At 36.3% G+C, this 22,073-nt stretch overlaps 1 protein-coding gene and 1 pseudogene across 1 annotated transcript; both read right to left on the minus strand.

The window, feature by feature from the left end:
- Positions 1-7,974: 7,974 nt before the first annotated feature.
- LOC113294217 (probable mediator of RNA polymerase II transcription subunit 37e) lies at positions 7,975-9,089 on the minus strand. Its single transcript, XM_026542623.1, has 2 exons — positions 9,000-9,089; positions 7,975-8,520 (listed from the first exon to the last, which is right to left on the minus strand). The coding sequence occupies exons 1-2, from the start codon at positions 9,087-9,089 to the stop codon at positions 7,975-7,977; spliced, it is 636 nt and encodes a 211-aa protein (XP_026398408.1).
- Positions 9,090-13,974: 4,885 nt separating this feature from the next.
- On the minus strand, positions 13,975-14,335 carry LOC113294219 (annotated as a pseudogene).
- Positions 14,336-22,073: the final 7,738 nt, after the last annotated feature.

Genomic DNA, 22,073 nt, shown 5'->3' on the forward strand with positions numbered 1-22,073 from the left:
TTATAGGATTGATGCTAAGTCCTGAACTTATTTGGAAGCAAATTAGGAGAGCTCAAATATTCAGAATTTGTTCCACATCATCACTAGAGAAGAAGATTGTATCATATGCAAATAAAAGATGTGACAATTGTGTTCCATTCGCCTTAATTGTGAAACCTCTATATAACCCATTAACCTCCAGTTTTTGAACCATCTTGCAAAGTCCCTCCATAACCATGGTGAATAGAAAGGAGATAGAGGGTCTCCTCAAATCCCCTCGAGCTCTTGAACTGATTTCCAGGTGTCCGATTGAGGAGAAGGAGAAGTGGGTTGTTGATATCAATGTTTTATCCACCGTCTCCATTTCTGACCCATACCCATTTTGATCATGATTATGTCCAAAATCCCCAATTAACTTTGTCATATGCCTTCTCAACGTCCAATTTGAACAACCATCCATCTGATCCATCCTTCAACTTAGAATCAATACATTTATTCGCCAATAAAATGCTATCTCTGATTTTCCTGTTTTGCACAAATGTTGTTTGTCTATTCGATATAAGATGTGGAAGTACCTTTTTAAGCCTAGAAGAGAGAACATGGGAGATAATCTTGTAGCAAGTGTTAATCAGACTGGTCGGCCTATAGTCCCTCACCAACTCTACATTATCTCTTTTGGGGATAAGAGTAATAAAAGTATTATTAGTTCTCCAATCCAGGTAGCCATTAACATCGAAGAACCGAACCATGCTCATGAAGTCTTCTGTAATAATATGCCAGAAGTGTGTGTAGAACTCGATAGGAAACCGTCAGACCCCGACGCTCTATTAGTTTCCATCTTTTTAATAGCTAGAACAACTTCATCTTCTGTGATTTGTAGTTCCATTTCTTTCCTCTTACATCATTTATTTTTTCAAACTGTATATCCTCCATAAATGGCCTTCTCACCTCTTGATCTGTATAGAACTCCTGTAGTTTATCTCCGATAATACTCCGATCTTCTGTTAAATCTCCAGCGATCCTCAAACAAGAAATATTATTAGCTCTTCTCCTTCCATTTACAATTCTATGAAAAACCCAGTGTTCCTATCACTATCTTCGATCCACTGCCCTTTAGTCTTGTTTTTAATTTGTGCTCCATGTTTTCCCATTTGATATATTCTTTTTTGATATTAACCCTATTAATTAGCTCTTCAAGAGTGGTTGTTCCTTCCTCGTCAACAAAGTCTACCTCTTGTATCTGGGAGAGCAGCGCATCATCTTCTTGTTTACCTTGCTAAAGCACTCTTTATTCCATACTTTAAGATATTCTTTCATTGCCATCAATTTCTTGCAGAACACATAGCCAGGATTCCCACTAAAATTAAGATCTCTCCACCAAATTTGCATATTTTCTTTAAGGTCACCACTTTCCAACCATATAATCTCCAGTTTGAAAGGCCTTGCACCTACGTTCATCATAGTTGTTGACAGCAGTAAAGGCGTATGATCTGACACAGGTCTAGGCTTAGCACTTTGTATAGTATCTGGGAACATAGCTTCCCATAATGGATTGATAAGAATCTATCAATTCTACTACAATATGGATTGTCATGAAAATTATACCAAGTGTACTTAGCACCACTAAGGGGCAAGTCCACCAAATCAAAATCGGAAATGAATCTTATGTAATCCCTCATGCTCCAATTGATTCCTGAAAAATCACCCTGAAAAATATAAGATACTCGAATCTATGTATATTTTTATCAAGCATATCTGGTGGATTCAAGGAAGATCAATGTTTTCTCAAAAACCTAACAATCATCAAAGAAATACACAATCATTAAAGACTTAGAAACGAAAACACAAACCCTAAAAAGGTAATTCCAAGGAACTGTGAGGAATAAACCAGATCCAAAAGAAAGTCATGAGTTAGATGGGAGATTTTATTATCAAAATGTTATTGACATCGAGGGAGATTTCACAAAAATAAAATTAAAATTAAAATACATAATAACATTGTTTAGCATCTTTATCACCAACATCGATCAAGAACATAATCAATAACTCAGAGGCACAATTTTATCTTAGTGAAGAAACCAGAGCAAGAAAAAAAAACAACCTAATTATCTAAGCATATATAATATATGTTGAGATTCTATAGAAATTTCTTTGCAGTGGGGGTTCATGTAATCGTGTAATTTGCAAAATTGTTTTGGCTAGAAATATGGAATGAAGTGAGTAAATGAGTAGATGTGTAGTGTAAAAGATGGGAACTAATTAGTTAAAATATACATTAAGTAAGGGTAAACTCAATCCCATGTCCAAAAGGATGAAAAATAATCAAAATATCAGTTATGCACGACAGGCATACATTTAGTCTCGTTTATAGATTTAGTCGTGACTATAGGTAAGTCGTGCAAAAATCCATAATTGTACTAGTGTCAAATTTAACGATGAAAACTATATCTTGATTTATAATCTACTAAAGTCAGTCCTAGACTAGTAATAGAGCATGATCGTGTATCAAAATTCACCAATCACCTTAAAGATTGAAGACTGAAGAACAACAGAGAGATCTACGAGTACTTCATTAACAAAGATACATGAAGACTAACTATATATATTTACTTATATTTTCTACCATTATATCCGTATGACTTTGGTATTATGATCAAAATTACAAAGTAATTTTCGAGTTCAAGCTATTTCATACATCTCAGATAAAATTTCAAGTAATGGAACTTTTAAATAACTTGTCACATAAAAGGTTGGTAAATTTTTATTATTCCATACATCATGATTGCGTTAGAAGTTCTTTCATGTTCACGAACTTTTTGGTCAGTATACGAACTTCGAGTTTACACTTAATATATTTGATGAATAAATATCTTATTAAATCACATAAACGAACTGATTTGATCAGTTTGCGAACTGGTTTATTTTGAAATGTTCTCGAAAACTTTTGAATCCTCAAGTACATGAATCGATTTGGTCAATACGCGAAATTGTTGATGTTAAGAGGCTCATGCGAACTAATTTGGACCATTCGCGAACTTATAGATAAAAGTTCCCGAATTCCAAGAGGATAATTTATTTACGAACTGTTTTTATAGGTTCACATATTGATTTAGTCTGTAATATCGTCTTAGATTTTACCTTATTGGAAGAAGGGCAACCCAAATTGTTCATAGTAATATCACCTCTTGTGAGGCAAGGAAGGCTGAGAACACTTTGAATATGCATGTACGGACAACATGGAGACCTAAATTAGTAGAATCACTTATATAAAACAGTTAATCAGATCATGGTGTAGAGAGAAGGAGGCAGCTCGATTCGCTTTAATGACCTAATACGTTAATAAGTTTGGATCTTCAGAACTATATGAACAACTCCAGATCAATTTAATAAAAAACAAAATCAAAATCTCGGCTTTTGTTGTAATGGCTAAAGGTGAATACTTTAACGAACGATCAAGTAGATTTCCCTAAAAAAGATTAGGAATGATAGAAAGATTTAGAAAGTAATTATTAGGTTAGATGAAATTCAAAATTCTGTTTTCTGTAGGCTTTCTACGCTTTCCCAATAAGAGTTTTTGGTTTCCTGATATAGCTTTGAGTCTTAAACTTTTTAAAAAAAAAATTGGAAAAAGATTCCGTCATAGCAAAATTTCGTATGGGATTTTTTTTTTGTCTTAGCGGTTTGACGGAAGTGTTATTCACATGAGACGGTGTTACTAACGTGATGTTAAGTATTTCGTGTAAACATGGTGTAACGGAATTATTTAGGTTGAAACTCGGATGAAAGTGTCGTCCACCTACATTTTTGTTGACGGTGTTACTAACGAACGGTTACTTGATGTAAATAAAGTGTAACCCAATTTTAATTCTTCCAACCAATAGAGTTATACCAAGTGTCATCACCATAACTTCTACTTAGAAAAGGCCTTTCTCAGCAATGGGATGCGATGGTTTCATCACCGTTCATGTGAGAGCATATTTTGTCAAGGCCTTTAAGGAGGAAGATGATATATTCGATATTAGAAATGAAAAACTCGTATATATGTCGTGTCCCGAAGAAACTAATCTGATCGGTCCAGCGACCAGTAAAGATGTGTTAGTTTTGGGAAACCACCTTTACTTATTTTTCAATATCCCTGGGATCCGCACTGATGTGTGGGGGATATGATAATGGAGAAAATAAATCTTGGACAAAATGTATTAATACTTCCCATGGAATACTTAGCAAACAATTTGGTACAAAATTGGTATGGTTTCTTGGAAATGATACGGTTCTGATTCGTAATTCTCGCGGTTTTGTTTTATGGAATACGAAGAACGACACAATAAAAAAGGTTGCAGTATAGGATGGTGGAACTTAGATATTTATGTGGAGAACCTTGTTTCACTCAACTCAGGTACTTTATGGAGAAGAGGGCGGCACATAATGTTGGCCTAGGCAGTAAGAGGCCGAGGGAGGGAATCAGTTCACCATCCTGAGATTACAATGCTATACGATCAATTTGACCGTTTTTGCTTGTATTATTGGGATATCACCAATTAGGCTTATGCGTTGATGCTAAACTATCAAATAATTACATTGTTATCAAGACTAGTTTCCACCCGTGCTAAGCACGGGACTGTTTCTTGGGCTGTTAAGCTAAGAATCTATTTTTTACTTGAAAAGCTGATACTATACAACTACTGATCTTTAAAAATGAGGAAACTGTTACAGATGTGGCATATTGACTGATCTTTAAAAATGAGAAAACGGTTACAAATGTGACATATTGACTTTGAAAGTAGCTTTCAAGTAAAATAGAAATAAGTTGATAAATTGTGTCGCGCTGGTCCAACTGGATATATACCTCTCTATCCATGTATCAATTTTCACAGCCTGCACTGGCTCCATTGAGTCCGTATACTAACACCACTGCTCAATACCATATTTTCAGCAAATTTAGCTCCAAAATCAGAGACATTGCGAGGATATTTTAAATTTTGGCTACAGGGACTTAAGAGCCGCATGTTTTGATGCCAGTTAGAGGTTTCTTTTAATTTAAGTATCTCGAATTTAAATTATTTACAATGTATGGACAACTTGGGATATGATTGTTTTCCTCAAGTGTTAACTACAAACCCTGGGACATCAAGACTCTTTAGACAGTAGGCCAATGGTATATAAACCTAAGTACAAATATTTGATAAATCTTAGTACACGTATTTTTTCGCATGCAATCTCTTTGACACATATTGATACGCACCAGAAGAGTTTTTCTTCCTAAGTTGTCTCTTAGAATAATAGAGTATCAGTGGCGTGCCGCCAACAATTTAATGCACTTGTAAAGATTTCCATAAGCAATCAATGTGAAAAGGCTATAAAATGTTATTGTTATGGAAGTATACTGTTGTGCTGGTCTATTACATTGTGGCAGTTTTTAGATGCATGAAACTTGCCAAAGAAGAAACAATCACACAATGCAAGAGAATTTACTCAAGAGAGGGCACAAAAGAGCAAGTCAAAGAAAAGAAGTAACCAAAAAAGAGAAAAAACTTTTGCAAGTGGAACATTTCATTCCACTTAAAGACAATTTATACTACTTAGCGATGTTATTGGAGCAGGTTAGGAGTAGCCAGACCGTTAATATGCAGTGAACACTAACCGGACTGCCAAAAGAATTTGGACAAAATTTTGAAGCGAAAAAAAAACAACTTTCTCCCACAAATCCTCAGATTTACATGTTGATAGCCACAAATTTGTCTTGCCTGACGACTTTGCTAAGCTAAATAACCAAGAAATTCAAGAAACGGGTTAGCAGTAGTAGCCAGGATAAGGAAACCCGATTAAGAATATATACCAAGAACCCCAGAGAACAATAACAATGTGAAACTAAAATGCCCAGAAAAGATCTATTTTAAAACAATTTTTTTTCCTATTAATTATCAAAAAATTCTTCAATACTAAATATTTTGTATGACAAACATGTTTGTTTCATCCATGCGCAATATAAACAACAATGACCCGCTATGTAGAATCCACAACACCACAACTTGCACAATCTTAGGTTAAGCCACTTCATAAAATAACCAGAGCATGACATTATTAGGCTAAGCCAATTCATATAAGAGCAACAGCCGGATGAGATAATAAGACAAACTTATTCTTGAAGAACATAAATACATTGCCATAGTAGGAGAAAAACCCAATGAACTAAATCTGATTGCAAATACTATTGTAGTAAAGAGACAAATATGGTTGCAAACGTTATTGTATCGCTAACCAATTATCAACGGGTAAAATTAGAGCAACAATACTATATAAAGATGAAGTAAAAAAGAGTTAAACAACACTTAGATGGAGTATTATTAGTTCTCAACTGATGTTTCGCCAGCTTCCTTCCGACATCAGAACTTCATGCCTTGAACACCAATACACCATTCAAGTTATTCATTTTTTTCTTCTAATTGTCTACTCTGATGAGAGATTCAAACTTTCAAGCCTCTTGTGTATCTGTCTGCAAATTACAATTTTGATCCGACTACAAAAATGAAAATAAAATACTGAAACCCAAAATTGAGTTGATATTGGTTACTTTGTTTTCTAACCAAAGCTGTCGGACACCGGTAACAAAATCAAAAGGAAATATAATAATAATATGAAAACCAAAAATAATGATCGTCTGCTTTACTATTCTCACTGCAATATTATTTGTTGAATGAACTTACACCTTGATATTTCTTTACATATGCCCGGCTATAACTGATGCATGATCCAAGTACCTCCCTGCAAACGATGAAAATAAATCAGATGAAAAATCAGACGAAAGAACCCGAAAGAGATAACAAAATCATATAGAAAAGAAATAATAAAAAAAAGCGGGGTTTCGCTTTTGCTGGAATGCTAAATTTATATCGAAAGAAACCAACTCATAAATAAAAATGTTATTTTTGGAAATAATATTAATTGATATCTAAAAATATATAAAAATACATAGATTTTGTAAGAACATTTTGTAATTCGTAACAAAAAGATGTTATCATTTTGGAAATAACATTAATCGATATCAAGAATATCCAGAATATATAGACTTTATCCGGCTTTAATTTCTACTAATTTTTTTTATTCACTCGCATTCGCTCGCTCTAGAAATTTTAAACTGATATCCTGTTTTCATATCTTTACGATTTCTAATGATTTCGTATCTCTACCATTGGACAGGGCTAACAATCATTTTCTTCACCGAAGAGGAAGATGCTTCGATTTACCGGTAAATATCCACAACTCTATTTTAATAATCGATTTAATTAAAATTATAATTATGCAATTATTGATAATCTCGATTGTAAATACGATTAGTTTGATTATCAGAGGTGTAATTGGACATTGGACCATTTTGGATTTGTTTAATATTTTAATTATTTTATGATTGATTTGTTTTTGTGACGAAATTATGATGAACTATTAACATCGTGATGTGATTTATTTTTATTTATTCGTCAACATTTTAGATTTCTATTTAGAATTAAATATACTCCATATTTTTGGATATATTTTTGGCAATTATAGTAATTTTTTTTTTGGTAGAAAAATATATTTTGTTTACCGAATATTATTCTTCTTATATTAATTGATCAAAATATGATTTTATTACTTAAAATTATATTGGTGGGGTCAAAATCACCCAGAAGTGAGAATCAACCAGAATAGAGAATCAACCACAAGCTCCGGTGAATGAGAACCTTCGAAAAAACTGTGTCATTATATAGAGGATTTGATTGCAGACTACTATATCATACTTTTGTATGCAAGTACCAAGATCTACGTTTATTATTCTTTCTTGTAAGGTTTCTGTTATTTTAGTTGGAAAATTTTTGGTCGTATATACTTGTCAGTTTCCAGTTTCTTAACATAGAATTGAAAGCAAAGTACTTTTCATTGATATCTTCTAAGTCTGCAGTTTTATTGCGGTCCGACCATTTAATGGCAATTTCGACCGCATCCTCCATCTTTTTCTTATCATTCGGCGTCAGCTTCCATCCACATTTTCCTATCATCTGATTCATCTCCTTCATGTTGATTGTTGTGTGCGTAATCTTCAAAGGAATTCATAGCCTTCACCTTCTTGACGTGTTTTTCATCTTCTAATTTGAAAGTCTCTGCCTCTTGGATCAATCTCTGAATCTCATCCGCTGACAACCTCCCCTTGTTACTTGCAATTTCGATCATATTTGTGTTCCCTGATTCCTTGTCCTTGGCTGACACATTCAATATACCGTCTGCGTCCATATCAAAGCTTACTGTCAAATGAGGAACACCACGAGGTGCTGGTGGAATATCATCTAACACAAACTCACCCAACAAGTTATTGTTGACGCTTTTAGTTCTCTCACCCTCATACACCTGAATCAACACACTTGATTGATTATCAAACTTGGTAGTGTAAACCTTTTCCATACTGGTGGGAATGGTTGTGTTTCTTGGGAGCAACAAATCCATAACACCTCCACTTTTCCGAACACCAAGAGAGAGAGGTGTCACATCCACTAACACCAAGTCCTGCAACTGCACCACTCAAAATAGCAGCTTGCAATGCAACTGCTATCAGTGATTTTCCTACCAATTAAACGTTTCACATCTACAAAACATTAAGCAGCGCATTTAGGAAACAATCTCGAGAAGCTAACTAAGAGTGGCAAGCTCATGAAGCAACCTATAAGTATTTATTTTAGTAAGTATCAATCACGAGAATAATAAAATAGTTAATCGAACCCATGAGATTTCAGTAACGCAAAGTCAGACATTCACCTATGCCAATCTAGACTATTAGATCAAGGAGTTGTTGGTCCATACGAATGAACACTCTCTCCACAATATGTTTCAATTCCATCAGCAGTCAACCATAATCATGGAGGAGTATAACCAGATACAATATGTTGTCGTTGTGGTTGTGGTTGATCTCTACGAGCTGACTGTTATCTTGCTACAGGGTATCGTCGACTCCCACACTAATTAACAATACCAAGTGGCCAACTTCGTCATACCACTGGTCCATAAAAAAAATGACTTTTTTGAAGGCTGAACCCTTGACCTAACATAGTCTCTTCAAAGTTCCAAAATGATAAACTGACCATGGTTGAATCCTACTAGGGGAGATTCAGAAATTGGTGAAGGAAGAACAAGCGACTGTTTTGTTTGTCTAAGAAACTAAAACAGAAGTGGTAACTAATCAAATGGTACGGTTAATGTGGGGAAACAATAATCATCAATGGGCTGCTCAACCATCAAGGGGTGTGGCAGGTGGAATGTTAACAGTGTGGGATGATTCCAAGATAAGAATCGACGATATACTGATTCTGAAGTACTCGGTGACAATTAAGTGTGTGTTTCTACGGAGTGGTTTCGAGTGTATACTAACTAATGTGTACGGGCCAGCTGATGAAATATTACAGCATAGTAAAGATTTTTGGGAGGAACTGGATGAAGTTAGAAGGAAATGGTCGGATGTTCCGTGGTGTTTGGGTGGTGATTTCAATTGTATCCTTTTTGTAGCCGAGAAGAATAGGAACAAAAGATCTACCAAGCACATTAAGTTGTTTGATTCGTTTATGCGAAGACACTGTTTATTCGACTTGCCGCTGTTAGGAGGTTGTTTCACATGGTCTAGCATGCGAGGTGAGGCAACTTTAACAAGAATTGATCGTTTCATCTTCTCCGGCGATTGGGAAGATCAATTTCCTAAAGCAACTCAGCACTTACTTCGTAGAAATTTATCGGACCATCACCAGATTAGCTTAAGAGGTGGTGGCATCCAGTTTGGTCCTTATCCTTATCGCTTTGAGAACTTCTTGTTGAAAGATGAAGATTTTTTGGTGCACTTGAAAGATTGGTGGCAGAATATGAATTTTTCTGGCTCTGCTAGTTTTGTCTTCTCAAAAAAGCTTCAAGAGCTAAAAACTCTTCTCAAGTGCTGGTGCAAGAGTAAGTATGGTCAGTTGGATGAGCAAATGCAAAGGCTCAGCTTGGCAATTGAGATGATAGATAAAAAAAGAAGATAACATTAGTGAGACAGAATTTTCAGAGAGATTGAAGTTAAGGAGTGAATACTCCAAACTTTCCACGGTGAAGGAAAGAAAATTGAAGCAACGGGCAAAGAATAACTGGGTTAAAGATGGAGACAGAAATACAAAAATGTTTCATAAAATAGTGAATGGTAAGGAAAGGAAAAAACCATATTTAAGCTTCAAGTTCTGGCAGAAGATGTCACTACAAGAAACTTAATATATTGCAGCACCCAATGGTTATGGCATAAGCCTTACTAGTGTCGCGATAACCTATGTAGCAAGAAGTCTTTTGCTGCACCCAATCTTTATTGCTGCAACAAGTGATTATAATTTTTTGCCACACTCTTTGTTACAGTTGTGTGGCAAAAATTTCATTTTGCAGCAGTAAATTATAGCTTTTAGCTATAGCTGAAAAGTACTGTGACTAGAAATTTGCTTTTGCAACACCTATATTGAAGGTGTGGCAATATATGTGTAGCAATAGCTAGATTTTCTTGTCGTGTGTTACAGACCAGGTACAAATTAAAAAAGAATTGGTGGATTTCTATGAGCAGTTATACACGGAAGAACAGGTAGACAGACCTAGAGGGGAAGAACTAGATTTTATGAAGATTAGAAACAAGGATAACCTTTGGTTAGAGAGGAATATACAGGAGGAGGAAGTTATGGAGGCAATGAACATTACAAGTCTTGAAAAATCACCAGGACCGGATGGATACACAAATGAATATTTAGAACGTGCTGGAGTATCATAAGAGATTTTCTAAAAGTGATAAATGAGTTCAACAACAGAGGCAGACTAGATTGGCGAATGAAATGCACTTTCATCTCTTTACTGCCCAAGAAAACAGAAGCAGCGATGTTAAAAGATTTCAGGCCTATAAGTCTTGTTGGGGGTGTGTATAAGATTATTGCTAAGGTTCTTGCAAATAGGCTGAAGACTGTCCTTCCCAAGGTGATATCTCAAAAGCAAGGGGCATTTCTTCGTGAACGTCAAATTCTGGATGGTATCTTGATTGCATCCGAATGTATAGACTCGCGAATAAAAAATAAGAAACCAGGGATTATTTGTAAAATCGACATGGAGAAAGCTTACGACCATGTCAATTGGAAAATATTAGAGATTGTTGGTCGCAAAATGGGGTTTGGCACGAAGTGGATAAGATGGATGAAAAGCTGTTATGAAGATACGCGGTTTTCGGTTCTAGTTAACGGAGCAGCGTCTGGTTTCTTTAAGGGGTCAAGAGGTCTCCGGCAAGGAGATCCCCTCTCGCCATTCTTATTCTTAATGGTTGCAGAAGTGTTTTCAGTTCATATGAAGAAGGCAGAAAACAATGGGTTGATAAACGGATTTAGTGTAAAAGAAAATGGAACGCAAATAACACATTTGCAATTTGCAGACGATACAATTTTGTTTCTTGATGCTAATCCAGCACACTTTGTGGTTTCACTGGCCATCCGCCGGGAGTTTCGGGTTTAATACCGATATTTTAGCAACAAATCCAATATAAAACAAATTCTTCTGGAGCTCCAACAAATTACGGGTTTGAATGTTAATTTAGAGAAGTCTTCAGTTATTGGGATAGGAGAGGGTGTTAACAACTCTGAAGAATGTGCAAGAGTTCTGGGGTGTGATATTGGAAGCTTTCCTATTACATATCTTGGGCTGCCTATAGGCAGTTCTTCAAGAATGATAAGCATTTGGGACCCGGTTATTGACAGGCTAAAGAAACGGCTAGTGCCATGGAAACGCCAATATTTGTCGAAAGGAGGGAGGTTGAGCCTTATTAAGAGTGTCTTAAGTTCAATGCCCATATACTATCTCTCTTTATTCACAATCCCAAGTTCAGTAGCAAACACATTGGAGAAAATCATGCGTGCATTTCTATGGGGAGACTCGGAAAATGGTAAGAAATTACATTGGGTTTCATGGTTGAAGATGCGCAAGTCAAAAAAAAGAGGGTGGTTTAGGCATAAAATCTGTAATCTCCATGAATCAAGCTCTCTTAATTAAGTGGCTATGGAGATACGGAAAAGAAAAGGCTAGTCTATGGCGTACAATCATTCACGGAAAATTTGAAGGGGACGAGGAGGCGTGGAGTGCGCCACAAACAAATCAGAATCAGGGCTGTGGGCTATGGAAGAACATACTCAAGCATTCAAAATTCTGAAAAAAGGGGACCAAACAAGTAGTTTCAAGAGGTACAAAGGTCCGTTTTTGGGAGGATTGTTGGAAAACAGCACAACCCTTGAAGGAACTTTTTCCTAAAATGTGGAGAAAATCGAGCAAAAACGGAAAAGTGATACGACGAATGGTGGTTAACAATGGGTCGCAACCCCCATCATGGGATTTGGGTTTGAAGTCGAGTTTTAGAGAAGAAGAAATAAGTGATGTTGCTGCCTTCATAGAAAAATTGGGAATCCGGGAAATTTAGGAATATTAGAGGATACAAGGTCATGGATTGGAGGAACCAATGGAGACTTCTCAGTATCTTCATGTTACGAAATGATCGATGGACAGCTACAACAACAAGGGCAAGCTCAAGAATGACAAAGAAAAATGCCATCAAAGTATGTTTGGAATTCAGCCGTCCCACCAAAAGTTTCATTCCTAGTTCGGGCTGCGGCAATGAGTGGATTACCAACCGTTGATCGTCTGCGTCGAAGAGATATGCCAATTACTAATATCAATTGTTCTTTGTGTCATCAAGAACCCGAAACAATATCGCATATCTTTATTCATTGTGACTTTGCAAAGAAGCTGTGGGAGCATTTCCTAAACTTACTGGAGTCAAGATGGCAGCCACCGGATTCTTGTATGGACCTTCTTGTCTCATGGCAGAGGAAACTAAAATATGACTCTATCGAGTTCCTCAAATTTTGTTTGCCTTTTGCTTTATGGCAGCAAATTAGGGAGGAAAGGAATGAAGGAGTCTTCCGAAACAAAGAAAAAACGATAGAACGAGTTATTACTCAAGTGTTTTCTTGGGCTAGTGTTCATGAACCTTTTAAACGTTTTAAGTTTACAGACTTCATCCACGACTGGGGGATTTTTAAGAACACCATGGGTAATCAACTTGTAATAGGGGAAAGGACTCGGTAATCCATTGTTGTACTTCAATTACTTGCTCTACTTCCATTATTTGATTTCAGCTGTGTATGTGCTGTAGATTTTTGTTGTATCTCTCAAGTGCTTTCTCAGCACTTTTTTATTGAATGAGTTTTGCTTTTTCCAAAAAGAAAAAATCTTACGGTCAGTCCCGCCTCTCACAGAGGTGGGACGTCCCATATGACCCCGAAAGACCAATCTCTACTAGGCTATAGTTTACCGCAGAATGCAACCCGCAATCACCATGGTTCTTTAATTATTTTTGGATCGATGCAAGAGTCGTGAGCATTACAACAATCACTTTGTACACATAAATTCCTCTTATTTGCATCTTGTGTGGATCAATTCAAGAGTCGTGCAAATAGGTGAAGAAACAGTATTAGAGTGCTCGACCCCAGTATGTATAACAAGTGCAAGTATAACGGTGAACTGTTGTTCTTTACAAACCAAGGTTATACAAAAGACAAAATAAAACAGAAACTCTGCCGAAAAGAAGGTCAGAATTAAATACTGATCTTTGCACCCATGGCCATATCTTGCCCTTGTTATCTGAAGATGTGGGAGTCTTATCTCAAGCTATAAAAGAAAGTAAGAATATAGGGTTTTTTACCGGTGGGTGTACAACGATTTATAAACCAGAAAAATTAAGGTAATAGAAGGCTTAACAATATATAATCTGATAACAAAGATAGAATTTTAATTGAATGGCTTAATATTTATGATGCAATAACTTAAAACTTAATAAAACATAACCAAACGAGATCACAGATTCGATTCCTATGAAACAAAAACTTCGACAATATGAAATACTATAATAACTAAGTAACCAACGGTCCAACGCATTAATTAATATCCTTCGTCATCATCAAAGAGACTGAAACCCATCTCTTCATCAAGCTCTTCCTCCACTTTCTCTTCCACCTTCTCTTCTTTCTTCTGCTCGGCTGCACCTCCATTGTCAGACGTACCGCCAACTGAGGCACCAACTGCCATAGAAGCACCACCACCACAAACTGAAGCGAATTTCTCCCTTCCACGTGCAATAAGCTCAGTCAAATCTTTACCTTGAACTTGAGAAAAGAAGTTGAATCTTTTCATCGGCATCATCAGCAGCACCAACAGAACCTAAGATGTCCTTAATATCTTCAGCAGTTGGTTCTTTGTTACCTCCCAACACTGCTAGCAAGTATGCAGCAACAACCTTCATCTTGCTAATCGCAGACAGACAAAAACTCAAAAAGACTCTTCTACAAGAAAAAAACTGTTGCCGCACTCTTCAAAGTATTTGATTAGGTATTCTATTTATAAGGATGTGCAAAGACTAAATTTGAGGTACAGATGGACTAGGAATTTAAAGAAATTTGGGCACCTCTTTCCATAAATACTATAAATTTCTGAGAACTTTCTTAATTTGGTTCTTTACTTAAGTAGCTTTGTCTGCATGGGCAATCTTTTTAGTGCTATTGTAAAGATTACTAGGGCACATACTCTGACTGATCACGGAGCATTGGCTGCTAAGTACTAAACCATGAAAAAGACGAATAAGAGGGATGTTGGATTAACTTCAACATAGAAGTCACTAACAAGCTGGTTAGGACAAGATTAGGAAATTGATGTAATTCTAAGGGAATTCATAGTTCTAAGAAAAGAAAAGACATGTAATAAGGTAATAGGACTAGGAAAAGGAATTCATAATTCTATATATATATGATCACCAAAGTTGTGGTTGATCATATGAGCAAGATTAGAGCTTGTGTTTAGTTTTGAGAGATTTTCTAAACATTAATGAAGAGTAGTCTTTATATAAGCTAAGTTTCATCTTGCAGTTTCCATTAAGGGAGAAGATGGTTGAGAACAAAACCATGAATAAGGAGACACTACTGCCGCATCTGCCAGAAGAAATTATCGTCGATACCATTCGAGGTTACCTCCTCGATCTCTATCAAAATTCAAGTGTGTATCAAAACCTTGGAACGCCTTATTTTATAACCCTAAACTTATTCGCATGTTAAAATATTTAAAAAACAACATCAGTACCATGCTTATAAGTGGCAACGATATATATTCTTTAGATATATATTCTATAGATAATGAACCGTTATCATCGTCCTCATCATTAGTACTTGATGCCGGCATTGAGAAGATTCATCGCCCAGTCGTTCTCCCAAATATTGTGAAGGTTAGGTTTGTGGGTTCTTGTAATGGCTTTTTCTGCATACGCATAACTTCATATGATGATTTTTGTTTATGGAGCCCATCTACGGGGTTCTGCAGAGGAATAAATCTACGGGAACTTCCAGGTGATAATTCTTTAGATTCTCTAGATAACAGCTTTAAAAAAACTGGTACCAACCGTACGATACGGGTTTGGTTATGACTGAGTGATGATTACAAGTTTGTATGTGTTACAACTTATTCAGAATCGAAGCAATTAGAAGCTAAGATCTATTCACTTAGATTGAATTCATGGAGTAAAAATATCCGTCGTTTCCTTTTTACAACATCTTTATGATCACAAAAGTATGGGGTGTTTTGTAATGGAGCTCTTCATTGGCAGGCATCTTGGAAAGCCTTGATCGCTTTCCATATGACAGACGAAAGTATCAGAATAATCCCACTACCATTTTATTTGAATTACATTCCTTTCGGTTATAAATGTATTGATGTGTTGGATGGGGGTCTTTGCTTGCTTTGTTGTGATCCTATCTTAGGTTTTCAAGTATGGTTGATGAAGGACTATGAAAACACCGAGTCATGGACTAAATTTACAGAATTTCTCGACCAACATCACTTGAAGAGAAACTGCTTGACTGGTTGACAAGGATCGAGATCGAGTGTTTAAAAACGGGAGAGATTCTATTAAAGCTTTGTTCCCGCAACAAAGAGTTCGGCTACTACAGAGGCTTTGGTTTTATATGATCCAAAGAATGAAACGTCTAAGGTTTTGGATCTCAATGATGATATTTGGTCTTCAAATTCACTATCATTATTATCGATCAAAGAAAAAGATTCACTATCATTCCATACTTTGGTTTGTGAATAGTGCGGTGTCAGTTTGCTCGGGGCCTACTGCTGGGTAATTATGATGCAACTCAGTTTTTCCAAAGCTGAGCAGAAAGCACACTGACATCTATTATATTTACCAATTTTCATTAGCAAGTACTTTGTCCATGAAGTTTATTTATTGTGAGTACTTTGTCCATGATTTATTATGTTTATTCAAAACATGTTTCTCTATTGATTTTGCAAAATCAAAAGTTGAGCATTGCTTTCATATATTTATAATCTTAACCATTGAAAATACACCTGCTATTCCACAAGCTTTAAAGACTTTATTAGAAAAAAATCAATGTCGTTTCTAGTTAGTTTCGAAAATACCAAAATATCAATTATTCTGTGATATATAATCTCATTGTTCACCGGATTCGAATTTCATTTTTTGTTACATAATCTCTTTGTTTATCGGGTTCGAATTAAATTTGTTACTATTGGAATACAACCCGGTGGAAGATGAAATCACATTGTATAATGTTCTTAAAATTTTTGGAAGTATAGTGCATATAATGAGAATTACATTATACGAAATTGAAATTAAATTTCATCACCTACGTACTGTCAATTAATCTATTTTCAATGTGTAAAACTGGTGCTCACAATATGTTTTTCTCAAATACTCACCTTAAAAGTCATTGGATATGTTATCATGGATTTGCACAAAAATGGATGGGGAAACTTAGAAGTGCATGTATTGTATTTGTGCATGCTCATTGTTTTTATATAAATATCAGAAAGGTCTTAGATTGATTTCTGAAGAAAATGAGGATAAGTTAAAATTAGTCAGATTAATATACAAGTTTGTATTGGAAGCTTAAGAGATCCATCTGCTAACTAACATTTGCGTCTGAAAGTGGAACGTTGACGAATGAATATTGAATAGAATTCCAACATTTCTACTGGGTTAACAAAACCCATGATAAAGATATACATACAACAATAAAACATTTCATGTTACCATCCCCGCATGCAATATACCTTTGCTGTACTTCCTATTAAACGCATCTTCCCAAAGAATCTCTCTTAGCTCTTGTGGAAAATCATCTGGTTGAATCTCATCGCCAGGGCAATCCTTTTTTCTTCCTTGTTCTCAAGTGCAAGTGCATTCTTTTTTCCCAATTTTTGCGAGATAATATGCAGCTTGATTAATGTCACCCTTTGAACATCCTAACATGTGTTCTAGACGTTGGCATTTAGCTTTAAGTTCCCGCACATGAGGCACCAAGCTCGGATCAGTACCCTTGATACCAAAAAAATACATCAAACACCACTTGCAAATACATGAATCATCTGCGGTGGTTCTACATTTAACATTACGGCAGTTCAATAGATGATCAACGAGATCTGGAACTATAAACGAATTGCATTTGACTTTAAGTTTAGAAAGTGCATGCTTGTGAGCAAGGTCGACACCGGCCTTTATACCCAACACTTTATACCCAACAGCACTTGAGTGAAAAAGGATTTTCCTTCTGCTGAGAACATGGCTGAAGCAGTGACTGGCTTTGCGTCCAAATCGCGTAAAATAACTCCATATCCTCCAAAGCTTTTATCCTTACTATGATAAGCATACATATGAATCCAAGCAAAACCATTTCTATAACTTTTCACTTTCCAGGAACCAACCCAATCTTGAAATGGTAGCCAGTCTAGAATTTCCCCTCTCGGGGGAGGGGCCTCATCTTCCTGCTCCAAGTGAGGAAAAGACAGCTTCAGAGTGCCATCCTGCAAAGCAGGCTTGCCTGTATCTTCCGCTCTACATGTATAAGCAAAATCTTCCGACTGCCAGCCAAAGATAGGTTTCGAAGAGTCCTCAGGGATAAGGTTCATAGAGTACTTCAGAGCGACATCCTGCAAACATATATGTCATTACATCATATCTATAAATAAACTGGAAAGATAGAGAAAGTTTGGGGCTGCAAAGATTTCATATATGAGCACCTAGATTCTTTGTTACTACAACAGAAAAAAATTCAGATGGGTATTTTTTACTTACAGATATTGATATGAATTCCTCGTTCTTTTCTGTTGCTGTTGGATTGGTCATATCTACTTCTCCATCATCTCTGTCATCTTCATCTATGTCGTCTCCGGAGCAATAATAGTCGTCTTCTTCTTCTGAGTAAATAAAGTCAACAGAACTCGCATGAGATAAGGAATCTTCTTCTTCGTAATAATACACATCCATTATTTATATGTTAATGTTAGTTAAAGTGGGAATTATAAACATATCCCTTGTTTTGATGGGCTTCTGTTTAAGTCCGCGGGTATCCAATTCAAAATCAATTGGCAATAAATGGAGTGGCCTTCCATATTACTCCCTCCGTTCCATTTTAGATGATGTTTTAGGATTATTTTTTTCTTCCACAATACTTGAGAGTTTTCATTTTTTTCCACAAAACTACCAATAACACCCTAACATTTTTCTTGGAACTAAAAGTTTTTTTTTGATGCACTAATAGCAATTAATGTTTGAAGACTTTTCTTAAGGGTATAGATGGAAAATCTTCATATCTCTCCATTTCTTAATCTGCGTGAAAGCTCCAAAAACATCATCTAAATTGGAACGAAGGAAGTACTATTTTAAGTTCATTATGCGGAAACTAGTGATGTGGGACAATTGTCCTTTCACACCTTCCCTCACGTGTAAGGCCAGTCATTCGGCCTAACACGTGGACCTATGCACGTGTGGGTCTTGGGTGTGCAGGTGACATTCTGTCACGGTCCACCCCACGTACAGGTCATACGAGTGACCAGTCATTCTGTCACGGGTGCACATGTGACCAGTCATTCGGTCACGGTGGCCACTAATTCGTCCTACACCCCGCGTACGGGCCTAGCTCTGATACCACGTTAAGGATCGAGCAAGAGAGAGGAGAGTATAAACGCGGAAGCACAAATCGATTACATTGATAATAATTTTGGTGTCTTTCTCATTAATTCTTCAAGATATTTATACAATCACAAGACTTGGTTCTCACGACACAAGACTTGATTCTCAAGACATTCAATTCCTAACATAACTCTCACAACTTAAAGTGCATATCACCTAAATATAGACTCTCATATATTATTTCCTAATAATAGTACATACTTGCAGTACAACGTGACATGATAAAAAAAATTTATCAGCAAAAATATATATATTGATAAAAGAATAAAAAATACGCAAGAAATAAAAAACATCCATTGTGACTGTAAGCAAGTCACAGTGCATTCCAGTACAAATGAAAATCTTCAATCTCTCGCCAATTGCTCCCACCTGAATACTAGGTCTTCAAAACGCACTCTATCCAGCATTTCCAAGGTTGAGACCAATATAAGATGTCATCTTTGATATCCAATATGAGGTTGTGAATGGGTGTTTCCTTTCCATTGAAGGTTCTTTCGTTCATCTCTTTCCAGATTCTCCAGCAGATGGCAAATGGAAGCAAGTTCCAAATAAAGTTTCCTTTGCTTGAGAACATCCTAGTATTTGTTTCAGCAAAAAGCATCCTAACATCGTTTCCTTGAACCCAATCAACTCCAAAAGCTTTATAAAAATGACTCCGCACCTTTGTTGCTTCGGAACAATGTAAGAATAGATGATTAATTGATTCTTCCTCCATCTTGCACATGTTGCATCTGTACCAAGCAACGACCTCTTTTTTTCAGTACATCCTGGGTAAGTATAGAATTTTGGTGTACCAACCAAGTGAAAAAAGTCACTTTAGATGGTACCTTACTATTCCATACTGTCTTATGAGGAAATACAACATTTGGTTTTGTAGACAAAGCTTTGTAGCAGGATTGTTCCGTGAAGAACCCATCGTTCGAATGTTTCCATACCCTTGTATCCTCATTGTCATTGATATTGACTGATTCCAAGAGTGTTGTTAGCCTTACTGCTTCCTCAATTTCCCTATCAGTGAGTATTCTTCTGAAATCTAAGTTCCAATTAATTATTCCATCAATAATTGAGTAGAACTTTTCGATGTTGTGATCTTTTTTCCTTGACACTCTGAACAGGTTAGGGAACTCTTTGTCAAGTGTGTTGTCGTCGATCTAGTGATCTGTCCAGAAAAGTGTCATATCTCCCTTGCCAATGCGAAATCTAATGTCCTCCTTGAACTTTTGCAGCCTCTTGTTAACAACCTTCCATACTGAACTGCCATATGAGGATCTAATATTCTTTGTATCCCATTTATTTTTCGTGAGCCCATACTTTTCAGTAATTATGACTATCCACAGAGAATCAATTTCAGCTGTGAATCTCCAGCACCATTTGCACTGTAAAGCATCATTCATTATCCGCAGCTGTCGAATGCCTAGTCCTCCATATTCTTTGGCCAAACACATCGTATCCCATGAGACTAGTATATATTTCTTTCTGGTTGTGTCACTTCCCCAAAGGAAGTTACGCATAATCTTGTTTAATTTCTTCTCGACTGATGGCGTCATTGAATAAATTGAAAAATAACAAGTGTGCTCAAAACACTTTTGATCAATACTAATTTGCCACCATAGGATAAAAAAATCCCCTGCCACCCTTGTAGTAACTTCTCCGTCTTCTCTATGACTGAATCCCAAATATTCTTGTTTCTATACTGGGCTCCTGCCGGTATCCCTAGGTATCTAATAGGTAGCTCCTCAAAACTGCAACCAAGACTATTCTCAACAACATCATCAGAATTTGTATCCCCGAACTTAATTGTTGAGCTCTTTATAGGATTGATGCTAAGTCCTGAACTTATTTGGAAGCAAATTAGGAGAGCTCAAATATTCAGAATTTGTTCCACATCATCACTAGAGAAGAAGATTGTATCATATGCAAATAAAAGATGTGACAATTGTGTTCCATTCGCCTTAATTGTGAAACCTCTATATAACCCATTAACCTCCAGTTTTTGAACCATCTTGCAAAGTCCCTCCATAACCATGGTGAATAGAAAGAGAGATAGAGGGTCTCCCTGTCACAATCCCCTCGAGCTCTTGAACTGATTTCCAGGTGTCCGATTGAGGAGAATGGAGAAGTGGGTTGTTGATATCAATGTCTTTATCCACCGTCTCCATTTCTGACCCATACCCATTTTGATCATGATTATGTCCAAGAATCCCCAATTAACTTTGTCATATGCCTTCTCAACGTCCAATTTGAACAACCATCCATCTGATCCATCCTTCAACTTAGAATCAATACATTTATTCGCCAATAAAACGCTATCTCTGATTTTCCTGTTTTGCACAAATGTTGTTTGTCTATTCGATATAAGATGTGGAAGTACCTTTTTAAGCCTAGAAGAGAGAACATGGGAGATAATCTTGTAGCAAGTGTTAATCAGACTGGTCGGCCTATAGTCCCTCACCAACTCTACATTATCTCTTTTGGGGATAAGAGTAATAAAAGTATTATTAGTTCTCCAATCCAGGTAGCCATTAACATCGAAGAACCGAACCATGCTCATGAAGTCTTCTGTAATAATATGCCAGAAGTGTGTGTAGAACTCGATAAGGAAACCGTCAGACCCCGACGCTCTATTAGTTTCCATCTTTTTAATAGCTAGAACAACTTCATCTTCTGTGATTTGTAGTTCCATTTCTTTCCTCTTTACATCATTTATTTTTTCAAACTGTATATCCTCCATAAATGGCCTTCTCACCTCTTGATCTGTATAGAACTCATGTAGTTTATCTCCGATAATACTCCGATCTTCTGTTAAATCTCCAGCGATCCTCAAACAAGAAATATTATTAGCTCTTCTCCTTCCATTTACAATTCTATGAAAAACCCAGTGTTCCTATCACTATCTTCGATCCACTGCCCTTTAGTCTTGTTTTTAATCCTTTTGTGCTCCATGTTTTCCTATTTGATATATTCTTTTTTGATATTAACCCTATTAATTAGCTCTTCA

The sequence above is a fragment of the Papaver somniferum genome, chromosome 7 (assembly GCF_003573695.1).
Source record: "Papaver somniferum cultivar HN1 chromosome 7, ASM357369v1, whole genome shotgun sequence".
Classification (NCBI taxonomy): domain Eukaryota; kingdom Viridiplantae; phylum Streptophyta; class Magnoliopsida; order Ranunculales; family Papaveraceae; genus Papaver; species Papaver somniferum.